Source organism: Microcebus murinus, chromosome 13, assembly GCF_040939455.1.
Source record: "Microcebus murinus isolate Inina chromosome 13, M.murinus_Inina_mat1.0, whole genome shotgun sequence".
Taxonomy (NCBI): Eukaryota; Metazoa; Chordata; class Mammalia; order Primates; family Cheirogaleidae; genus Microcebus; species Microcebus murinus.
The window spans coordinates 73,250,043-73,271,723 of NC_134116.1; the positions used below are offsets into that span (position 1 = coordinate 73,250,043).

Sequence of the window (21,681 nt, forward strand, 5' to 3'; positions counted from 1 at the left end):
CTCATTTCCCCAAATTATTCAACATCAGGACTCTTTGTAAGAGGAGAGTATCTGTGAACTCACTGTAGGGCTAGTGTCCTATGAAACACATTTGGGGAAATTTGGGCAAGCTAGTATATAATTGAAGTTGTAACCAAGTGCTAAACTAATGGACACTCTTCTTCAGGTTCTAATCTCATAGAAAAATAAGATTAATACTTCCTCCCAATAGATTCCATTCACTTTTTTTTTTTAGTTTACACAGGGGCAAAAACATTGCAGAGAGCACTCTATGCAAACTCTGAATTATTAAAATATAAAATCTTGGTGGTTCAAGAGAGGAAAATATTCTATTAATATTAATGTGAATTAATATTAATATTACTTTTTACATGGTAATTCATTTGATCACTTTTCAGGCTTTATAAAAATGAAGAGATCTTAGAAATCATCTAGTTCAACTCATTTCACAAAGGAGAAACCTGAGGCCCAGAAACATGAGAGATTGTGCCCATTCACATAGCTATTAATAGTTAGCAAGAGGGAGCTAGAATATAGGATTCCATAGTTCCTTTCCATTTAACAAATAATTTGATTACAGATGAAATTTGAGCAGGAAGGACATACTTTTATACACCAAATAGAAATACATGTGATTCATGCTCACCATTTCAGCAGGTATAATGGAAAGCATATTTTCACTCCACTGTCTAGATCTTTCCAATATTAGTTATATTGAGAGTTGCATAAAATATGAAAGGTTATTTTCATATACATCCAAATATTTTTAAAAAGCTATCAGAAAATTCAGACATAAATGACAGAAGTACAATTCCTGTATGAACCAGAGTTTATCTTCCATTAAGGTATTTAAGAAGACCACTCAACATGTTTAAAAGTCCACTCAGTCTGTTTCATATGAATATGAAAAATATTCTCTATAAAATCTCTTCGAGGAGGAGACTCACAGGTTTGATACATTGAATAAGAGAAAATTTCCATCTGCTAATCGAGTTGTATTTCAACAAAAATACTGAAATACAGTATAAGCATTTATTGCCCTCAAACATGTCCTATAAGATCTGAAATAAAACTTTACATCAATTTTTTTACACAACTCTTTCACTTTATTTTGATACAAGTGAAAAGAACATTAAAATTTCTCTTTTCAATACAAAATATATTATCATTTTCTTTGATCATTCATTACACTAAAGATTCTTTCTACATAAGCATTTCATAGGAAATAAAGCAAAAGAAACTTATAAACAAATAGAAAACCACCAGTGTTTCTAAGGATGGCATTAATAGCCTTTCTAAGTATCAGGTAGTGTTTTTCATTGCAAAAAGTGAAATAATATCTACTTCATCAACTTCTTCATAAAGACAATTTGGAATGAGTCTGTATGTAAATTAATTTATCAAAAGAAGGGGCTTACTTCAATTTAGGTAAACTCAAAGAAATCAGAACAAATTTCCACAATATAGTGGAAATAATTTTAAATAGGAATTTTCTAAAGTGAAATGATTTCCTTAGATATTTGATATATTTCCTTAGATATTTTGTGCACTGATCTAAGATTTCACAATTAATTTTAAGTAATTCTCTATATCAATGTGATATTTTTACTGGAAAATACTTCTCAAGAATTTTCAGAATGAAATTAGTTTCCCTAATTAACTGTGAAGCTTTAGAAAAACTACCTTAAATTTCTCTAAGTCTGTTTGCAGAACAACCTCCCTACTTAGCTGTAGTAAGGCCTGTGTGTGTGTGTGGGGGGGTGTTATTGTGAGCTCTCTTTAGAATGTGACACATCTTCGTTGGCATTCATTCTGTGGTTTCATAGCAACAGGTAAGTCCCACTAAGTGTCACATCACATTTTAATTTGGAATTATGTTGATTGGCTGGTTGTGTGAGGGGCAGAGAAGCAGGCCATTGACCCAATCATTCTTGTATTCTTGTATTCAAATACTTACCAAGATTAAATATGTCCCAGACACACTGGGGATATGATGTAAGGTATAAGGTACTCTAAAAGTTAATAGCATAATGGGGTAGAAATATAAGTAATTATCACATGGCATATTAAGTATCACATTACGGATCATGTTAAATACTCTTGGAGGTTGTGGAAAAGGTACCTAATCCAAGTTTAAGGTTGGAGGACAAAGAACAAGCAGGAATAACACAGGTAGAGAGGGAGAGGGGAATAATGTTCTGGTAGTAGGAGTTACACAGGCCAGGGTGGAGGTGTACATCCCTCAGGCCCAGTCCTGCTGGGCTTGGAATGTGAGCAAGAGTTGCAGGAGACAAGCTTGGGAGGTGAGTGGGTGGGTCCTGAGGAACCTTACATGTCCCTTAAGGAATTTGGACTTTGTGCTGAAGGCAAAGAGAAATCTGTAAAGGGTTTAGGCAAGGAACAACATGTCACACTGACATTTTAGAAAGTGGACTGGCAGCGATGTAGTGGATGAATTCTGAGGGGTTCAGGATGTAGGCAGGTGCCATGGGGTAGATGTGGTTTGTCCCCTCCAAAACTCATGTTGAAATTTGGTCTATAATGTAGTGGTGTTGAGAAGTGCTAGGACCTTTAAGACAGGGGTCCCCAACCTATAGTGAGCTGTATAATTATTTCATTATATATTGTATGACTAATAGAAATAAAGTGCACAATAAATGTAATGACCTTGAATCATCCCAAAACCATCCACCACCACCACCACCCCACCACCCCCGACCCTAGTCCATAGAAAAATTCTTCCATGTTTTCTTCCATGAAAACAGTCTGTAGTGCCAAAAAGGTTGGGTACCGCTGCTTTAAGAGGCATTTGGTTCATGGGACTCTGCCCTCATAAAGGGATTAATGCCATTCTTACAGGAATGAGGTAGTTCTCATGGGAGGGGGGTAGTTGTTTTGAGACCAGGTTGTTATAAAAGCAAGTTTGACTTCCTCAGCTTCCTGCTTCCTCTCTGGCCATGTGATACCTTCCACCATGTTATGAAGCAGCACAAGGCCCTCACCAGATGTTGGTACTATGCTCTTGGATTTCCCAGCCTCCAGAGTTATAAGCCAAAATAAACTTCTTTCCTTTGTAAACTACCCAGTCTGTGATATTCTGTTATAGTAACAAAAAAGGAACTAAGACAGCAGGTAACTCAAGGGACAGTTATTACACAATGATCCTGGAAACAAAGGATGGTGTCTTGAAAAACAAAGGACAGTGCATTGCCACATCAGTGAGGCCCATGACCCTGTAATCCATTGACAATCAAACATGGGAGACAATGAGAGCATGAACCAGGAATGAGGCTATTTGTGGACACATCATTTCCATAAAACTTAGAAATGATGTTTGCATAAAGCCATGCATTTATTTGTATGATATTTTCTCTATCTTGTTCTCAGACCGAAATCTCAAAAACACAGGACTGAGCAGTTTTACATCAAATGTGTGGAAACTCAATTTTAAAGCTCTGACTTAAAGCTTATGAAAATAACTGAGGCCAGTGCTGTGAGACACAGCTGCATAGGTGAAGCTGGAGAGTGTTGGCCTTAACACCAAGCTCTAAGGGCAGTTATTAATCCTGTTAAACCCCTTTCGTCAATAAAAAGAGAGGGAGCTCTCTGAAAAGGCAGGCTTTTGAAGCCACATGTAAGTCTACCCAGTGTTTGCCTCAGCTCTGGGTCCTATCCCTTAAGACCACTAGGTGACACTATGGAACATGGTCATTGCATCCAGCTATTTTCACAGGCTAGGAAATGAACTCAACTTTATGTCCCCCCAACCCTCAAATTATTTTTATAATAAAAGACACTCGCTTCCCAATCATTTTTCCGAAATCAGTTATTTCCCACTTAGTGGAATAGCTGGGCTTTAAAAAAGTATTAGAAAGGATGATTTTTTTAAGGAGAAAATTAAATCAGTCTTAGAATACAGCTGGTAATACTCAGAATTAATTGGTTTTGTAAGAATGATGTTTATTTAGTAAGTTTCTTTGAGCAGAGAGACACCAGCAATAATACCCATTCCATCACCATCAAAAAAGGAACAAACAAAACTATCAATCTGTTTTTGCTATTTGTCTTCTTCTAACTTTGTACATTGGGTTTGCTACATTTTGTTTGCTTTTTCCTGGTCCTATGAAAAACAGTCTTCTGATAGGATGGAATTATTTTTTTCCTCCTACTACTAGGACCTACATAACTTATTTTTTTCCTTTCATTTCCTCATTCTCCAACTTCTATTTCTACTCTATTGAATAGTCATGTATTTACCCATTTCTTTATTTATTCATTTATAGATGCTCTAAAGACTTTTAGTTGCATTGGTGTTTTTATGAAGATGCTTGTGTAACAGGAAACAGACATTTCTGGGCTTTCTCTCTTGAGGGAACAGATCATTTATTACATCTTTATAAGGTTTGTTTTTCAAGCCATCTTTTCTTTCTGGATACTTGATGAAACAAACACATTTCTGTTATTTTTAATTTTTCTCATTACATACCTGCATGCACATTTTCCTCTTCAATGACTCAAGCACCTTGAACTTCCTATTTTCATCATGGTAAGGGTTGCCTCCTTCCCACTACCTCTTGACAATTGCCCATTGAACTCAGATTTTTATTTTTACTGTAAAATATACATCCTTCCCTTGATTTAGCATCAAACCAGCTAGGTATTCTTAGGCTATATTCCCCTCCAATTTCTCCTTTAGAAAAGTCGGTATTCCTTGCCTTATCAATTTTACCAATTACAGGATTTTGTTTTATAGAACAATAGAACTATAAAGTTATCTTCCCCACCCCATCTTATTCTGGCTGTTAAAAAATAGAAGTATGAATCTCTGTCCAAAACCCAGCTTCATCTGAGCCATGTACAAGAGACTGGAACACCAAGTTCCAGTCTCCTACAGATTGATCTTCAACTCCACTAGACCCAGAGGATTCCACGTGGGCAGCATGTGCATCGCTCAGCACCTGTCAGTGGTCTGTGGGGTTAGCACTGAATCCTCAGCTGCTAGACCCAAGAGCATCTTTCTTCATGTCAATAACCATCACAGCAGTCTCTATCCAACCTGCCTCCCAAAGGGAATCTAGTTGCAGAATAGTTCACTTCCAGCTGGGTTTCCTGGAGTTTCTCATTTTCTTCAAGGCTCCCTTCCTCATGAGAGCCCTGTGCTCTGAACACTGGCTTTTCTGCATTTTCCAAAGACTTATACATGTTACCTCATTTAATCTTGAGTATAACCAGATACAACAACATTATCTGTATTTGAGAAACATGCAGACAGGGAAATGTAAGGTAATTTTTCTAAAGCTTCTTAATTAGGAAAACTGAAATTTAAATATAGGTAACCAAAACCCACATTTTTCTTATCATATCATACTAGTTGCAACTCTTAATCCACCTGAAGTCCCTCTTAATCACCACTGTAACTAGACTTATACTGTCCAAGATGGTCACCTGAAATGTGGCTAGTTCAAATAGAAATGTGCTGTATGTGTAAAACCCAGACAGATTCCAAAGACAGTACACAAAAGAATACCTCAACTATAATTTTAATATTTATTATATTTTTAAATGATAGTATTTTAGGTATATTGGGTGAAAGTAGATTGTTAGAATTAATTTCTCCTCTTTGGTTTACTTTTACAAATGTGGCTAATAGAAAATTTAAAATTTTATACATAAAATATTTATATTGGACAGTGCTAATCAAGACCATTTGTACCTAGCTATATGATCATAGTTTACATTTTCACCTTCTTTGTTTAAAGACAATGAAATCTTCATAAGAAAGGATAACACAATGTGCCTATATCACACTTCTATCAACCTTAAATGTAGACAAAGAGAAGATTAGAAAGGTGCCAAATTGTCAGTCTAATCTAAAACATCTCCACAGACAATCTGCATGGATTTTCTACCAATAGACTTGTTCCTCTGGAATAATGTATCCGATAGCTGCCATTGAAATGAAAATGTCTTTGCTATGAGTTATTATAGCAAAAAAGTAAAAATCAGTTTGTCAAATTATCCTAGAAAGAGCATTGCACATGTGATTTTGATCTGGGAAGGTAAGATAAAGTTTGCAACTTCAGGCACTAAAAATGGAATAAAAAATGGAGACTTGGACCAGGTGCAGTGGCTCACACCTGTAATCACAGCATTTTGGGAGGCTGAGGCAAAAAGATCACTTGAAGCCATGAGTTTGAGATCAGTCTGGGTAACATAGTGAGACCCCATATCTGCAAAAAAAATTTAAAAATTAGCCAGGCATTGTGGTACATATCTATCCATAGTCCTAGTTTCTTGAGAGGCTGGGGTAGGAGGATCACTGGAGCCCAGGAGTTCGAGGCTGCACTAAGGTATGATCTCACCACTGCACTCCAGCCTGGGTGACAGAGCAAGACACTGTGTCGAAAGAAAAAGCCCAAAATAGAGATTTGTAAATTGTCAATAATCAAATAAACAAAATAGGGAGATCATTCATTGGTGTCATTTTAGAGAAAGATTATAGCATGACATGAAACTACGTTTATATTTATCTCTATGTAGTTAATCAGTGACTATTATCTTTGGGTTGATTTACATAATCCAAAAATTTATATTGCTTGGTAATATGTAGACAGAGCTTTAGGTGGGATGTTTCCAAGCATTTCAGATCCCTGAAATTAAATAAAATTGATGTTTTGAAGGTTGTCCAAATATTTTAGTTTTAATAAAGAAGATTAGGAATAATGAATGTATATGTCATTTAACATGCATGTTAAATGGTGGATCCACTCTATCATCATTCGCTGAGTGGGCGTCATTGTTGTCCCAAATAACTGAAATTGAGAGGCAGAGGGATAAATGCAGAAGACTATAGCAGTATCTTTGTATTTGAAAGCTGGTTGAGTTGTCATTTTTCCATGAATAGGTAAGACATCAAAGATAGTTTTTTTTTAAATATTTTTTTTCAAAAAAAGGAAAAAGAAAAAGACATATTACAGTCAAGCCATTTGCCATTTACTAAGAAAAATATGTAAGTTTCATAAAGACTTAAGTTGCAAAATCACAAAGTAAAATTCAGTCCGTATTCAAACCTCTAGAAACACTCTGTGAGACGAGGACAGCCATGCTGCAGAATATTCCAATGGTGGCCCTCACAGAGAACGTTCCTCTTGAACCATGAGTGGCACAGCTACAAATAGGGCACAGCTCTGAAAAACTGCCCTCACTAGAGGATTGCCAGGCTATCTGCAAGCATTCCTGACAAACAAATGTGACTTCTGCTTTTGTGTGCTCTTTATGTTGATCTAATTTTTTTGAACAGTTCTGGTTTTATAAAATTATTTATTTTTCTGAAGGTGATTTAATGAATGTATAATTGAATGTGATTTAATATTATGTCTTAATAAATGTTTCACAAGAAAAATAATTATCTTTCAAATATTGTGTCTAAATTTTTGACACAGTTTTAGGAACTACTTATTGTGGGTTTTGTTTCTTCAATTTATTTCCACCTAAGCCCTATCCTAAGCCCCTGGAGGATCAAAGGATGGCCACTCTATGTCTTTTGATTGGAAAATTTAAATTCATTTAGGTTTAAAGTAATTCTTAATAGAAGAGGACTATTACTGCCATTTTGTTCATTGTTTTCTGACTTTTGTAGTATTTTGGTTCCTTTTTCTAGCTAGGTTTTCCAGTACTATGCTGAATAGAAGTAGTGAGAGAGCACATCCTTGCCTTGTTCCCAATCTTAGGGGAAAGCATCTATTTTCTCACCATTAACTATGATAAAAGTTGTAGGTTTTTGTAGATGTTCTTTTTTTTTTTTTTTTTTTTTTTTTGAGACAGAGTCTCACTTTGTTGTCCAGGCTAGAGTGAGTGCCGTGGCGTCAGCCTAGCTCACAGCAACCTCAAACTCCTGGGCTCCAGTGATCCTTCTGCCTCAGCCTCCCGAGTAGCTGGGACTACAGGCATGTGCCACTATGCCCGGCTAATTTCTATATATATATATATCAGTTGGCCAATTAATTTCTTTCTGTTTATAGTAGAGACGGGGTCTCGCTCTTGCTCAGGCTGGTTTTGAACTCCTGACCTTGAGCAATCCGCCCGCCTCGGCCTCCCAAGAGCTAGGATTACAGGCGTGAGCCACAGCGCCCGGCCTGTAGATGTTCTTTATCCCAAACAGAACAACATGCCCCTTTTCAGACAATTTGTGTCTTTTTCTCCTTCTGAGAGTGCCTTTGTGTTGATTTGAACCAGATTTTGTATAATTAATAATATCTCTGGAGAAGGGGGTGGCACAGGGGCTTCATACTATACATTGCATTCCTCTATCATTGGTCTTGGTTAGGGACCTCCCAGGGAAGGTATTCACTACTAACCCTTTGCAGTTGAATTTTACTGGATTTCTGTTAGTCTACCTGGAGAAAAGCACCACTCCCAAGAGGATAAGGAAACTGAAAGAGTGGGGGAGGAAGACATTATAAAAGCTATAAGCATGCATCTAATTTACTAAATCCTAGAAGTACTGTATCAGAAAATGTGGTAACACTTTGAAGGAAAAACATAAAAAAAGTGGAAGAAATGCTTAAATTCTCTGTTTGGAGTGAAATGGTGTTGTCAATTTATAACTCAAAGACTGAAGGAGGGATCATTCTGCAAAGCAATTGTTTGCATTTCCTTCTTGGCACAGACCAAAGCACAAGACCTTGGCATTTTATTCCTTTTATGAACAAGTATTTCTTAGCCCCTGTGCTGCATTGAATAGTGTCTTCTCAACATTCATGTCCACCCAGAACCTTTATTTGGAAATAGAGTCTCTGTAGATGAAATTAGGATGAGGTCATATTGGATTTAGAGTGTTTCCTAAATCCATTATAAGTGTTGTTTTTACAAAAAGAAGGAAATTTGGACACAGTTTTTGGAGAAGTCTAGTGAAGATGGATGCAGAGATTGTAGAGCTGCATTTACAAGCCAAGGAACGCTGAGGATTGCCAGCAACCACCAGCAGCTGGAAGAGACAGGGAACGATACTTCCTTGGAGCCCTCTGAGAAAGCATAGCCTTGCCAACTTGAGTTAGGACTTCTGGCCTGCAGAACCGTGAGACAGTAAATTTCTGCTGTTTTATGCCACCCAATTTGTGGTAGTTTGTTATGGCAGCACTCAGAAACCAATACAGCCCCTGACATATGCATACATAGTGCAGGGCTAGAAGCATGAGAAACGTGAAAAGGATGATCGTTTTGTATGACCTAGTCCTAGGCTATGTCTCTAGAATGCCAGTATATACAGATGAAAAGTAAATATCATTTGGTTTGGGGGTTGTTTGAAATTTGGCAAAGATAGGAACTATTGTGGTGATGGGAAAAGATAATCTTGCTAGTGGATTGATGTTTTCACTTTTCATTAGGCTCCAGATGAAATGATTCTGGAAGTTTACTGAATCTTCCATGACATCCAACTCTATTCTTGTTGGACCAAGCTCCATGTTTTTCTGGTAGTTGGTTGATGAAAAAGAGTATTTCTGAGACTTCTCTGAATGATAAAAATTACCTGAGCTACAATGAATCAGAATTTCCAGGGAATCTCCATGTTAAACTAGTACTCGGTAAGTAGCAATAGCAAATTTTAATCAGTTGATTTAAATATCCCAGGCTCATATAACCAAAGATTACCCAGAAAACATAAAATATATTTTGATGCATTTTATTCAATTTCCAAGTTATTCCAGTATCTAACAAATATCTATTGTGCATTTACTGTATGTCTAGCCTGAGGTAGATTGAGAAGAACAGGGATGTAGAGCAGGAAAACCTGCATCTGAATTTTGATTCTACCATATGCTAGTTGCAAGGTGTAGAGCAAGTTATTGAACCTTGTTGGACATCTGATTCTTTACCTACTAATATAAAATTGTGATTTTGTGGAATATTATATAAATGCAAAGTATTAGAATGAGAAAATTGGATGTACCATGATTCAGAAATGTCAAAGAAAGTCATTTTCAAGAGGGGCACAAGTAATTTTATTATCTCTTGAAAGAACTAGTTGGTGTGAGAGGTGGATGAGCTGGGTGTTCCAAGGCATGTGCAGCTTTGTGACCAAAGAAGTGATGATTTCAGGGTTGTGTTTATTGAGTTTGGCTTGGCTTGGTTAATGTGCTACTCTTGTTCTACATGACCTATTCAAGATAAACCAGAGCTGTCCCTGGTCATGAATCAACTTTGTGCAGGTGAGAAGATAGAGGGCAGAGCATGTGCCAATCCATGAAGTACTAATAAAAGAGTTAAAAGTCGAAGGCCTGGGTTCAATTCTCATCCAGATGAGAGATGGCAGATGACTGATCTCTTCATCTGTCTAGGGCTTTGCATTCCTTATCTGTGCCTGATTTTTTTTAAAGCAGTGTAGCCTCTGTATCTCTCAGAAGTGCTGACCTCTTAGAGTCTTGGCTGGTGATTCAATAAAAGGAGTGCAGTTACCCTCCAATAAAAGGAGTGCAGTTACAGTAATGTCATAAAGACTAACTGAGATAACTTAGGCGAAACACATGGGTTTAAAACCCAGCACATGACTCCCAACATGAAAGAGCCCTCACAATTATCATTATTGTATAGTTTCCAAAATCAATGCAATCTGAAATATTTGGTTCCTTTCAATGTATTCTTTCATTTATATGCATGATATTCTTTAAAAGGCCAACGTCATTGCTGCCAGAGAAATCTAGAGCCCAGGAGTTCTGACCTCAATTTAAGGGTCTGTGTCTCAGTTTAGACCAGAGCCAGACCCATGTTGAGAAAGCAGCTGTTTTTAAGTGCTCATTTTTTTCATGCAACAAGGTTAAAATACTATTGAGGAAAATTGCTAGATTTTTTTAAACTCATATAACTTTTCCTCCCTTTTCCTCTGATATTTTCATATATTTATCTTAAAATTGGGGAGTGCTTAATTCTATTATCTGGTCTGTTGCTCATTAACACATTTAACAATCTCTGAGGCCTCGTCTTCACTTATTTTTAATTTTTTTAAAAAAGATAACTCACTTAGAATTACATAGTGGTCATTGGAATAGTTAACCTGGAATTTAGATCTATTATATCTTCTTTTCTTCAGTAATTCCTTCTATTTAAAAAAGGTAAGACTTGTTTAAAAAATACTATTTTGAACAAATCTTTACAATAAATATCTTAACACATCCACATTATAAAAATCAAATAATATATAAGCATAGAGAATAAAAGGTGAAATTTTCTCTTTCCTTCTCATTATTCTCATTACCTTCCCAAGAAATGATTACTTGTAAAAGTTCAGTGTGCATCATTTCAGCCCATTTTCATGTATTGACATAATGTATGTACATATGCAAATATATAGATTTCATTTTTGTGTTGGTTTGTGCAGAGGGGAATCAGATGTTTTATACACACTTTTTTGTAATTCGCATTTTCACTTAATTATATATATCTTGTAAACTTTTTCAAGTAACTCTACAGATCTACCTCATACTTTTAAATAAATAAATAATATTCCATATTACAACTATTTAAGAAGTCATATAACCCATTGTATTAGTAGATATTTGTGTTGTTTCCAGTGTATAAACTCTTATGAAAACACTTCCAGAGATTATATTTGTTTGTGCTACCTTGGGAACATAAATATTTGTCTTAGATACAAGGGAATGAATGAGTTGGTTAAAAAGTGTACATATTACAAAAGACTCCGGCTTTTGGTACAGCATGTTAACTTTAGAAGTAGATATTAAAAACACCTCTGGGAGTCGGGATGTGGTGGGGTGAAGGGGCCAGACTCGCTCCTGGCTCCAATGACCGAAATGTCCCTGAGGACCCTTTCAGCTGCAGTGTTCAAAGGCTAAACTCAGCTCTAGTTCTCTAAAGGAACCCTTTGTGGCACCAACGCGCCCCCCCCCAAAAAATAGCTGTACAATAATTGACTAGATTGTATCTACTTCTAAATTCAGGGAGTCAGCATTGATATCTCTGTGTCGATTGTTCTTAGCAATTTCTAATTCTGGGATGCCCTGCTGATTGAACCATGGAGAAAGTTATAGTGGATTTAGTGTTTTTGGCCAGAAGTTTCATTCCTTTTCTGGAGGTGAGACTGGTCAGTAACATTTGATTTCAAATCCCAGGTCTACAGTCAATTTGGGCATCAACATATGGACATAAAGCAGTTAAGTACAAATGTGCTGGTTAGGAAGGAAGTGCAGTTTAGGGAATAGGACACAAACTCTATGCTAGACAGATCTGAGTCTGCCTCTGAGCTCCCCTACCAATAGCTGAGAAACTTCAAGCAGATTACTCAACTTTGTCCAGGGTGATCTGTATAATGGGAATACTAGTAGCTACTTCATAGGTTTGGGCTAGATTCTCCAGGTTTATCTTGTATCTTCCCTGCCTCAGCCCTGGAATCAATCACTTCTCCAAGGCACCCTAATTCCTTTTATTGAAGAATCATATTTAGAAATCAAGATCTGTGCATAAGATGTGCTCTGTGCTACCAGAATGTCACTGCTTTTTTATTGTCTCTTCAGGCAAAGCTTTGGAATAAATGTATGAATACCAATGCGTGTTTAAATGTACATCTGCATCTATCCATCATCTATTGAACCACATGTTCACATTGATACCTCCACAGAGTTTGTAACTTTTTACTCTGACAGTGAGAAATCTGACTCTCATGATCTACAATAGATTTTTTATTTATTTAACCTTAGATACATGTAATTACACAATTGTTCACCCATACCTAAAAGGAGACATTTTAAATTAATTCTTGTTCTCAAAATTTGTTAAACTTTGTGAAATAATTGCAGAAGATAACACTGAAGGGAATGCATAATTGTTCCCATTTTACAGATAACCAAGGGTCAAAAGAGTTTAGGTAACTTCTGTAAGGTTAGAAATAGAGCACTGATTCCCAAACTCATGTTCTTTCCTCTAAAATAAACAGAAGTAGAACTAACCCTTCTTCCAAATGAAATCTTATGTAAAGCCCCGGTATACAAAACTAATAAAATTAGAACTACCCTCATTGAGGAAGAGGGAGATGCCTTCCCAGGATGGTGTTGGGCCCTCTGAGGACTCTTAGGTTTTGAAGGAATACTACAGTGTACTTCTACTTTGGTTGGAACTCATTTTCTTAGAATAACTCTAAGTTCAGGCATCAATAACCTATGATTACAAAATGAAGCAAAATTAACATAATAACAAAATGACAATGGCTTAAGGCCCCATACCTCCACCTACCATACAAGTTAAAACTTAGAATGACCTGACTAAAGATGCCATTTATAATTGCTCCTAAAGCCTGCTACTCTGACATGAATTCCAACTCTTTCTCTTTGGTCTATTTTAACATCTGGGTCTGGAAGCTCTGTCTTTGCCCAGAGCCTCATAATGTCTCTCTCAAACAATACCACATTGATTCCACCCCTTTGTTCACCCCTTACCTGGAATTTCACCAAGTCTCATGAAAAGTTTCTAGTTCTTATGCCTTCAATCATAAGATTTCAAGCCCACTGGAAGTGGCTACTTTGGGACAGACACCAGGCCTTCCATTCAAATAGAGCACCTCAGTCTCCTAGTTACAAAAACAAAGCTCCCATACCAATGCAACAAATACTGATGGGGTGGGAGGTAATGGGGAGAGAAATGTGGCTTAGACCAGCAGCCTTCAAATTATTATGCAAATACCCAGGGAATTAAAGCTATTCCAGAGGAAGAGAATTTAAAGAAATTGACAAGATCTTCAACTTTCACATGTGCTTTTCCCTGAAATGAATCTGCCCAGAACAACCCTAGGGTGAGAGGTATCTCCTTTTTTCTCTTCCTTTCACAATTGCCCTACTTCAAATTTACAAAAGAAGCACATACCTTTCACCTGACCAAATCTTCATACGATGCATTAATTTCCCTGAGGTATAAAAATCTTAAGGATCCCAAACAATAGGATAATTGAAAATATTGATTTTTTGTCTTGGGAAAATAAATGATTCTAATGGCTAAGTAATGAATCATTTTGCAAAACCAGTAGGTTTTCAATTCTTTACTTTCAACAAAATTTAAAGAGAACCTAATAAAGTTATCAACTGATAGATCATGAAGTAATTTTAAAAACATTATGGAAATTGTCAACTATACACAAAGGTAGTGAGAACTGTATAATGAATTCCTACACTACTATCATCCAGCTTCAAAAATTATCAACATTTTGCCACTTTTGCAAAAATATTTGATACTTGATCACTATACAAATTTTGGCATATATTTAGAAAGAATTCAAAGAACTATCACTGCAATTTTTTATTAAAAAACCCTTTTTTAAATTTATGTAACAGAGCTTCTTGTTGTTTACATCTATAAAAAATGAAAAATAGGAATATATTTGTGCCAAATCCTGTCTTATTCCAGTATTATTATAATGCATGGATACATGAATTCATTAAAAATAGAAGGGCCCAGCTATCTAATTAAAGGCCAATTTATAATAAAGTTTTACCTTTTACAGTTTATAATCATTTGTCACGTTAGTAAGTTAGTAATCTATTGCTGGTGCTGTAATCAACTATTTACTTCTAGTTGTTAACAGATAACATCATAAACATGTAGTATCTGTTGGTTTTTTTTTTTTTTTTTAGAGAGACAGGGTCTCATTCTGTTGTGTAGGGTGATCCTTCTGCCTCAGCCTCCCTAGTAGCTGGGACTACAGGTGTGCACCACCATGTCAGGCTAAGTTTTTTTTCTCTTTTTGTAGAGATGGCATCCCACTCTGTTGTGCAGTGGTCTTAAACTCCTGGCTTCAAATGATTCTCCTACTTCAGCCTCCTGAAGTACTAGCATTACAGGCATGAGCCACTGTGTCTGACATGTAGTTCTTTGGATCACAGAAATTTGACTTTTAAAAAATTACATTTATACTATCTTTTCTTGCAGAAAAGTTTGATAAGGTGATTAAGAAAAAGTTTTTAGTTTTAAATTATATTCCAGTAAAAGTATGTGAGAAAAAATGGAATGAAAACACTAGTTCAAATAGTAAGACAAATTTCTGTTAAATATTGTTTATGTATTTTTTAAAATCGAAGATGATGGTATCAAATGGGTATTTCATTTTATTCCATGTGTTACATGTAACAGAGGACAGTAACAGCGATGTAATGGTTTTACTTTAAAACATCAATTTTTAAAGGGTACCAGGAATTATATTCATGTAAGTCGTGACAATTTTAGATATCAAATACAAAAATTTTAAGGGCATACATAGTTTCACAAAATTCTTATAAAATTTTTCAAACCACTGGTTGAGAGTAGCATTGTCTGGCTACTAACTCAGTCATCTGAAATGCCATTTTAACATAAGTAGAGAAGGAAGATTTTGTGTGTTGAGGAAAAGAGTGATCTCAATGTTTTAATATCACAAGTGTTGTGGATAATGTATGTACCATATGGTTAGTATCCATGTTTAACTCCCCACAAAACCCCCAGAAAACCTATTGCCTTGTGCTAAGCTGGGTTTATTAGACCTATTGCAGTGAGGGAGAAAATCCCCTTAACCACCTACTGTGTCTCAGAGGAGGGAAGTCAAGAGAGGCTCTATATGGGATGGGGGTTCCAACTTAAATGATTTAGGGTGAGTCATTCACAGTGGGAAAATAACTGGGATCAGGCAGAGTTCAAGACATAATAGTTTGAGGCCGGGCGCGGTGGCTCACGCCTGTAATCCTAGCTCTTGGGAGGCCGAGGCGGGCGGATTGCTCAAGGTCAGGAGTTCAAAACCAGCCTGAGCAAGAGCGAGACCCGTCTCTACTATAAATAGAAATAAATTAATTGGCCAACTGATATATATATAAAAAATTAGCCGGGCATGGTGGCGCATGCCTGTAGTCCCAGCTACTCGGGAGGCTGAGGCAGAAGGATCGCTCGAGCCCAGGAGTTTGAGGTTGCTGTGAGCTAGGCTGACGCCACGGCACTCACTCTAGCCTGGGCAACAAAGCGAGACTCTGTCTCAAAAAAAAAAAAAAAAAAAAAAAAAAGACATAATAGTTTGGGATTGGTGTACACAGCAATGGTAGGACCAAATTATTTGTGGTTTATCTGAAATAAATTACAAGTATCCATCCAAGTTATATACAGCTTTCTTTAATTATACTTCCCTGATGTGGCTGTCTCATTGTTTTGCAGAATTTGCTTATAAAATTCCTTGTGATTCCAGTCTGCGTTCCATTTACATTGTAACATGGCTTGTACAATGTTCGCTTAAAACTTACTTTATTCTTTTGCCCATCAAATGTTCTTTACTGAGAAAGCATAGTCAACATTTGCATTGTGAACTGGTATCCTTAACCTGTCCTGGCATAAAGTTAACTCTAAGAACTGCTCTTCAAACTTGATTTGTTTAAGCATATAATACCATATTCATGACATAACTTGGTTATCTAGTCTATTCTGAGGCGTATGCTGCCTCTCTTGCTCAATTACTTTTAAAATGTTATCCACTGATACAGAAAGAACATTTTTATTAATTTTTATTCTCTTCTTTTTTAACACTACATATTATGATTGCTTTTCTACTTAAGGACCACAAACACATTTTCTTCCACCCAGTTACCCACTTTGGAGGCATTTACTAAAAGACTTAAAACAATGACAGACTATGGTGGTGACTGGCTAGCTGTTCAGCAGACTGGGTTTCTGGATACACAGCTAGACTCTAGGTCCCCTCTCCCTTGCTATTGGGGAGTGACTGGGTTCTAGCCAATGGGAGATGAACAGAAGTGGCATGAACCACATTTCTAGGCATGGATCATAAAAATCTTCCTAGCTACTCCCTTGCTCTTTCCCCTTCAACCTCTCTGATGCAAACAAGCAAAGCAACTTCAGAAGCCCCGCGTGGAAGATGGCCATACCAAAAGAAAAAAGAATCCTGGGTCCCTAAATTGATGCTTGGAGAAGAATAATATTTCTGCTTAGGATTTCCCATAGTAGAGCCATAATTTAATATGTTTTGAGATTTGTGTGTTACAGTAGCTAATGTAAACTTTATTAATATGAATTCTTAAAAATAATAATAAAGGAAATGCTATCCTTATCTATTAGAAGAAAATCATACAAAAGACATGTATAAAAAAACCTATACCAAATTGTAAGTGTTAATTAACTCATGAGCCTGTGTTAATCTGATAGATACAAGTCAATATACTTTGTTTCTTTACTTTCTGTCACTTCTCTTTGTTGTGTTTCTTAGTAAGGCCTATTCCCTAACACCTGACAGAGTGGGAACTAGCTGCTCAGTCTCATAAAAATGTGGAGATATTTCTTAGCCTGAGCCTTGGTAACATATCTTGAAAAGCAAATGTTATATTTACTCCTATAACATCTAAAAATATTGTTAGCAAATATTTCAACACAGTCCTCTTTTTTACAGGACACATCACTAGCAGATACATGTCTTCAATACAGCTTACCTTTTTTTTTTTTTTTTCCTTTTTTAATGTAGGCAAACATGGTTTCAAAGGCTTTCCTTGAAGAACTTGTAATTCTTCAAGGCTTTTCTCCTTTGGGGAACTGGGAGAATACAAAGATAAAGCCCAGAGGAGGGGAAATGAAAATCAAGATATTCACATGCAAAGGTAAGCAAGGCATGATAAGCATTCTATATTCTTGAGAAGTTTTTAGTATGAAGAATATTGATTTATGAATACAGAATTTTATCTTATTTCAATGTCTATGACTTGGGTATTTTAACTTCCTAAGATAACATTCATCTCAATCAATATTTTCCTTGACTATGGGGACTCCTGGGAGATGAGCTAAAGTCTGTAGGAAATCAGATTACTTTTATATTTCTTGGACAAAGATGAGAGCATTTAGCTTTCCAAACTATGTTATAAATGTAGCATGATTCTGGGAAACTAATTTTCATAAGAATTGATATTATATAGTAGATTATAATTAGCTGAAAGAAAAACTCTTTCTGAAATATGCTTGGCCTGTCATAGGATAAAATGATTGCTAAGAACATAGAGATGCTGTTTTGTCAAAATGTAAGATATATGATCTAGATGATTGGCTATTTTTGACAGTTATGTGATAGCTCTGAGAATTATATAGAACATAAAATTTAAAATCACAGTTACCTGCCCATCTTCCCTACTCCAGCCTAATGCAAAGTATTGGAATCCTGGGTTATTGCAACAACCACCAGCTGATGCCCGTCCAGATTTTTCCTATCTAATTCATCACCATGCAACTAAAACGAGAGTCTCTTCCCAGTATAAAGCCATTCAGTGGACCAATGTGGCTCCAAGTTGTCCACAGAATAAATTCCAACAGTCTTAACATAATTTTCAAGAAATGGTATCATTTGGCCTTGCTTATTCTTCTCACTTCTATCAGTCATTGAGTGAAAAATCTTAGTTTCTTGGGGTAAAAGCATTAAAAAGTTCTTATTTATTATTTTCCTTTGCTAAATATCTTTTCATGGTTACTGTTCATTTCCTTTATCTTTTGGTAATTTTATTGAGTGAGTAATACAAGTATAATTGCAAAATTCAAAAGTTTTGTAATGGTGTATAAGAAAAATAACTCTATCTTCCACCCAGTTACTCACCTTGGAGGCAATAATTATAACTCAGTTCTTTGTATCCTTCAAAATATAGTAAAATCATAGAATAATTTTTTTTATTTTGACACAGAAATGGTAGCATAAAAGACATACTATTCTTTGTCTTGCTTTATTTCATTATCTATGTATGATTTATCTGTTTACATACATTCAATGCCAGTCCATATAGAACTGTTTCATTTTAATTAACCTCATAGTATTCCATTATATGGAATAAAAAAATCCTATTGCCTTAGTATTAAATCCTCTAGAAAGTAGAGACTGATGCACGAATTTAGTGCTAACACTTTGAGAGGCACAAACCCAGAGCAGTGTGCGGGAAGAGGACAGTGAGGCAAAGCCAAGTGTGAGGGCGCATGATGTGATGTGCTGCCTGCGGCCTCCTGCTTCATTGACCAGCCATGATGAGACATAGCAGGATGCTTAGTTCACATAACACAGGAGACTTCCTCAGAAGGGTTCCAAGAAGGAAACACACCTCAATGTGATCCATGATGGAGGAAAAGGAGGCCGTGGTACCTGTCCATCTCCATTCTGTCACCTGTTTTCCATTAGCCAAGCTTCACCTTCAGCCTGTCTCTGCACCTTTAAGTGGTGTTGCCCAGCCCCTGAGCAGCCACTCAGGCGACCAGGTGTATGCCTCACAGTGTCTAATTTTATCCAAATCCAAAACTGGTGGGATGACCCCTTGTGGTGGAGAAAGTAAAGAGAATCAGAAAAGGACCACAATATTAATAACTCAATAGACATAGTGTATAAGAGAATTATGAAAAATTTAGTATAGTTGGAGAGGATGGGGGAGAGAGGATGTAGCAAAACTTATTAATGCTGCCTACCATTGATTGTCATTTAGATTTGTTTTACATAAAACAATGCAGCAGTGAATATCCTTCTTTGTGATATTAAATGTGATTGTATCTGTAGGATTCTTCTGAGAACTGCAATTGTTGAATCAAAGGAAGGATACATTTAACATTTTTGCCAAATTCATATGTGTTTATTTGATTTTCTTCTGCTCAGGGTTCAGTGAGATTCTTCCATCTGTGGCTTATTATCTTTCCATCAGTTTTGTAAAATTCTTAACCATTATGGCTTTAAATATTGCTTCTTCCCCCATTCTCTATCTTCTCTATTTTTGGGACTTTGATTCATGTCTGTTAAACTTTTCCTCCTTGTCTCATATACCTCTTCAGTTTCTGTCCTTTGGTCTCTTCTTGCTTCTGCTTGGATATGTTCAACTATGCCTCTCTTCTGCTCTGTCCAGTCTGCTCTTCAGCCAACCTGTTGACTTTTTAAAATCTAAACTTGCCATATGTCAGACTTACTGTATATGCTGCTCCTCTCTTTCCAGAATCTTGGTCCCTGAAGCCTTGGCAACCATGGTTACCCTAAACACAAATTTTAGACTCCTCAGCACCATACGATAAATAGCTACAAGTTCTGCTCTGTTCCCCATCTGCCAAGCTGCCAAGCTGCCACGTTGCTTTCTGCTGAGCTTCTCAGTCTCTGAGTTTCATGAAGGTTTTAAATTGGCAAGCTCCTTGCGAGAAAAATTGTTGAGGACTATGGGGTTGTCCTCAAGGAGTTTCCATTCTTTCCAGGATCTTGGTCTGTTGGTGAGGGGACAGGAATATATTCAGTTATCCTTGAACAGCATGGGTTCGAATGGTGTGCAGATGTTTTCCCACCTCTGCCACTCCCAAGACAGCAAGATCAACCCCTTCTCTTCCTCCTCCTCCTCAGCCCACTCAACATGCAGATGTTGAGGATGAAGACCTTTATGATGATCCACTTCCAGTTAATGAATAGTAAATATATTTGCTCTTCCTTATGATTTTCTTAATAACTTTTTCTAGCTTACTTTAAGAATATAGTATATAATACATGTAACATACAAAATATGTGTTAATTGGATGTGTGTGCTACTGGTACGGCTCTGGTCAAAAGTAGGCTATTAATAGTTAAGTTTTGGGGGAGTCAAAATGTATATGCAGATTTTTGACTGTGCAGGGGGTGCCAACCTAACCACCACATTAAGAGTCAACTATATATATGTCTTGCTTTATATACATATATATGTATAGTTTTATATAGAGAGAATACTAGAGCATATATAGAAAACTAGAATGCCTACATAAATAGGAAACTATACATATAAAGCTAGAATGCATCTCTTTATTTATCTATAATATATTGGTCTCCCAGTTTTTCTAGTTTTTCTCAGTGAGAGGGTAGTGTGGTACAAAACATTCCATTGTGAGTATTGTGTTAGTGAAAATCAAAACTTAACTCTTGATATATATCCTAAATTAAGAGTGACATTAGTATTTTGAGGCTATCCTGGAATTCCAGGAACATGTTTTTAGTGTGGCCCACCTCTGACTGAGTATTATGTCGAATTTCATGCCCTGCATTGTTACTGTAACTAGTAAGAAGAAAATAAAAGATAAAAATAAAAGAAATTGTATGATGGGGAAATCAGTATAAATAGGAAATGTTCTAGAAGTGTACGGAGAAACTTATAGATCATGCTGACAATTTTAAAGTCTATAAAAATAAAACTGTTAACATTGGCATCTAAGAAAAAGATATATGAAATAAAGTTTGAAAGGAATTTATATACATATATATATGAGAGAAAATGGATGTGTAGGATCTCTTTTAAAAAAGATAAGTTATTAGTATTGCCATAAAAAATAGATATGACCTTCTACCCTTATAAATTGAACAGAAACTAAGGTCTAGAAGTCTACATATAGTCCTGCCTCTGTGGTTTTGAGTTAATATCAGACAAAAAAATAATTCAATAATAAAATTGTATATCTGTAAAATTAAAGGAGATTTAATCTATTTTTGAGGTTTCAGCATTTCCTCAACCAGATAAAAATATATACCACTTCAGTATTCACTTGACTTATATTTTTCAAGTGCCCATTATATGCCAGACACTGTTAAGGTGCTTTGGATAAATTACCAAAGAGAGTTTCCATCCTGTGGGGGGCTTACGTTATAGTGGGAAGAGAAAAGCAATAAACATAACTAGCTGGTAGAACACAGAGTACTGC

General features: G+C 36.2%; 1 protein-coding gene across 1 annotated transcript in view; it reads right to left on the minus strand.

Annotated features, from left to right (window-relative positions):
• The window catches only part of RXFP2 (relaxin family peptide receptor 2), an 86,788-nt gene extending 81,586 nt beyond the window's left edge, over nucleotides 1-5,202 (minus strand). The window contains exon 1 of the mRNA XM_012752161.3: nucleotides 5,095-5,202. Coding sequence (XP_012607615.2) covers nucleotides 5,095-5,202 — 108 coding nt within the window. The remainder of the gene's footprint in view (nucleotides 1-5,094) is intronic.
• Between the last annotated feature and the right edge of the window lie 16,479 nt (nucleotides 5,203-21,681).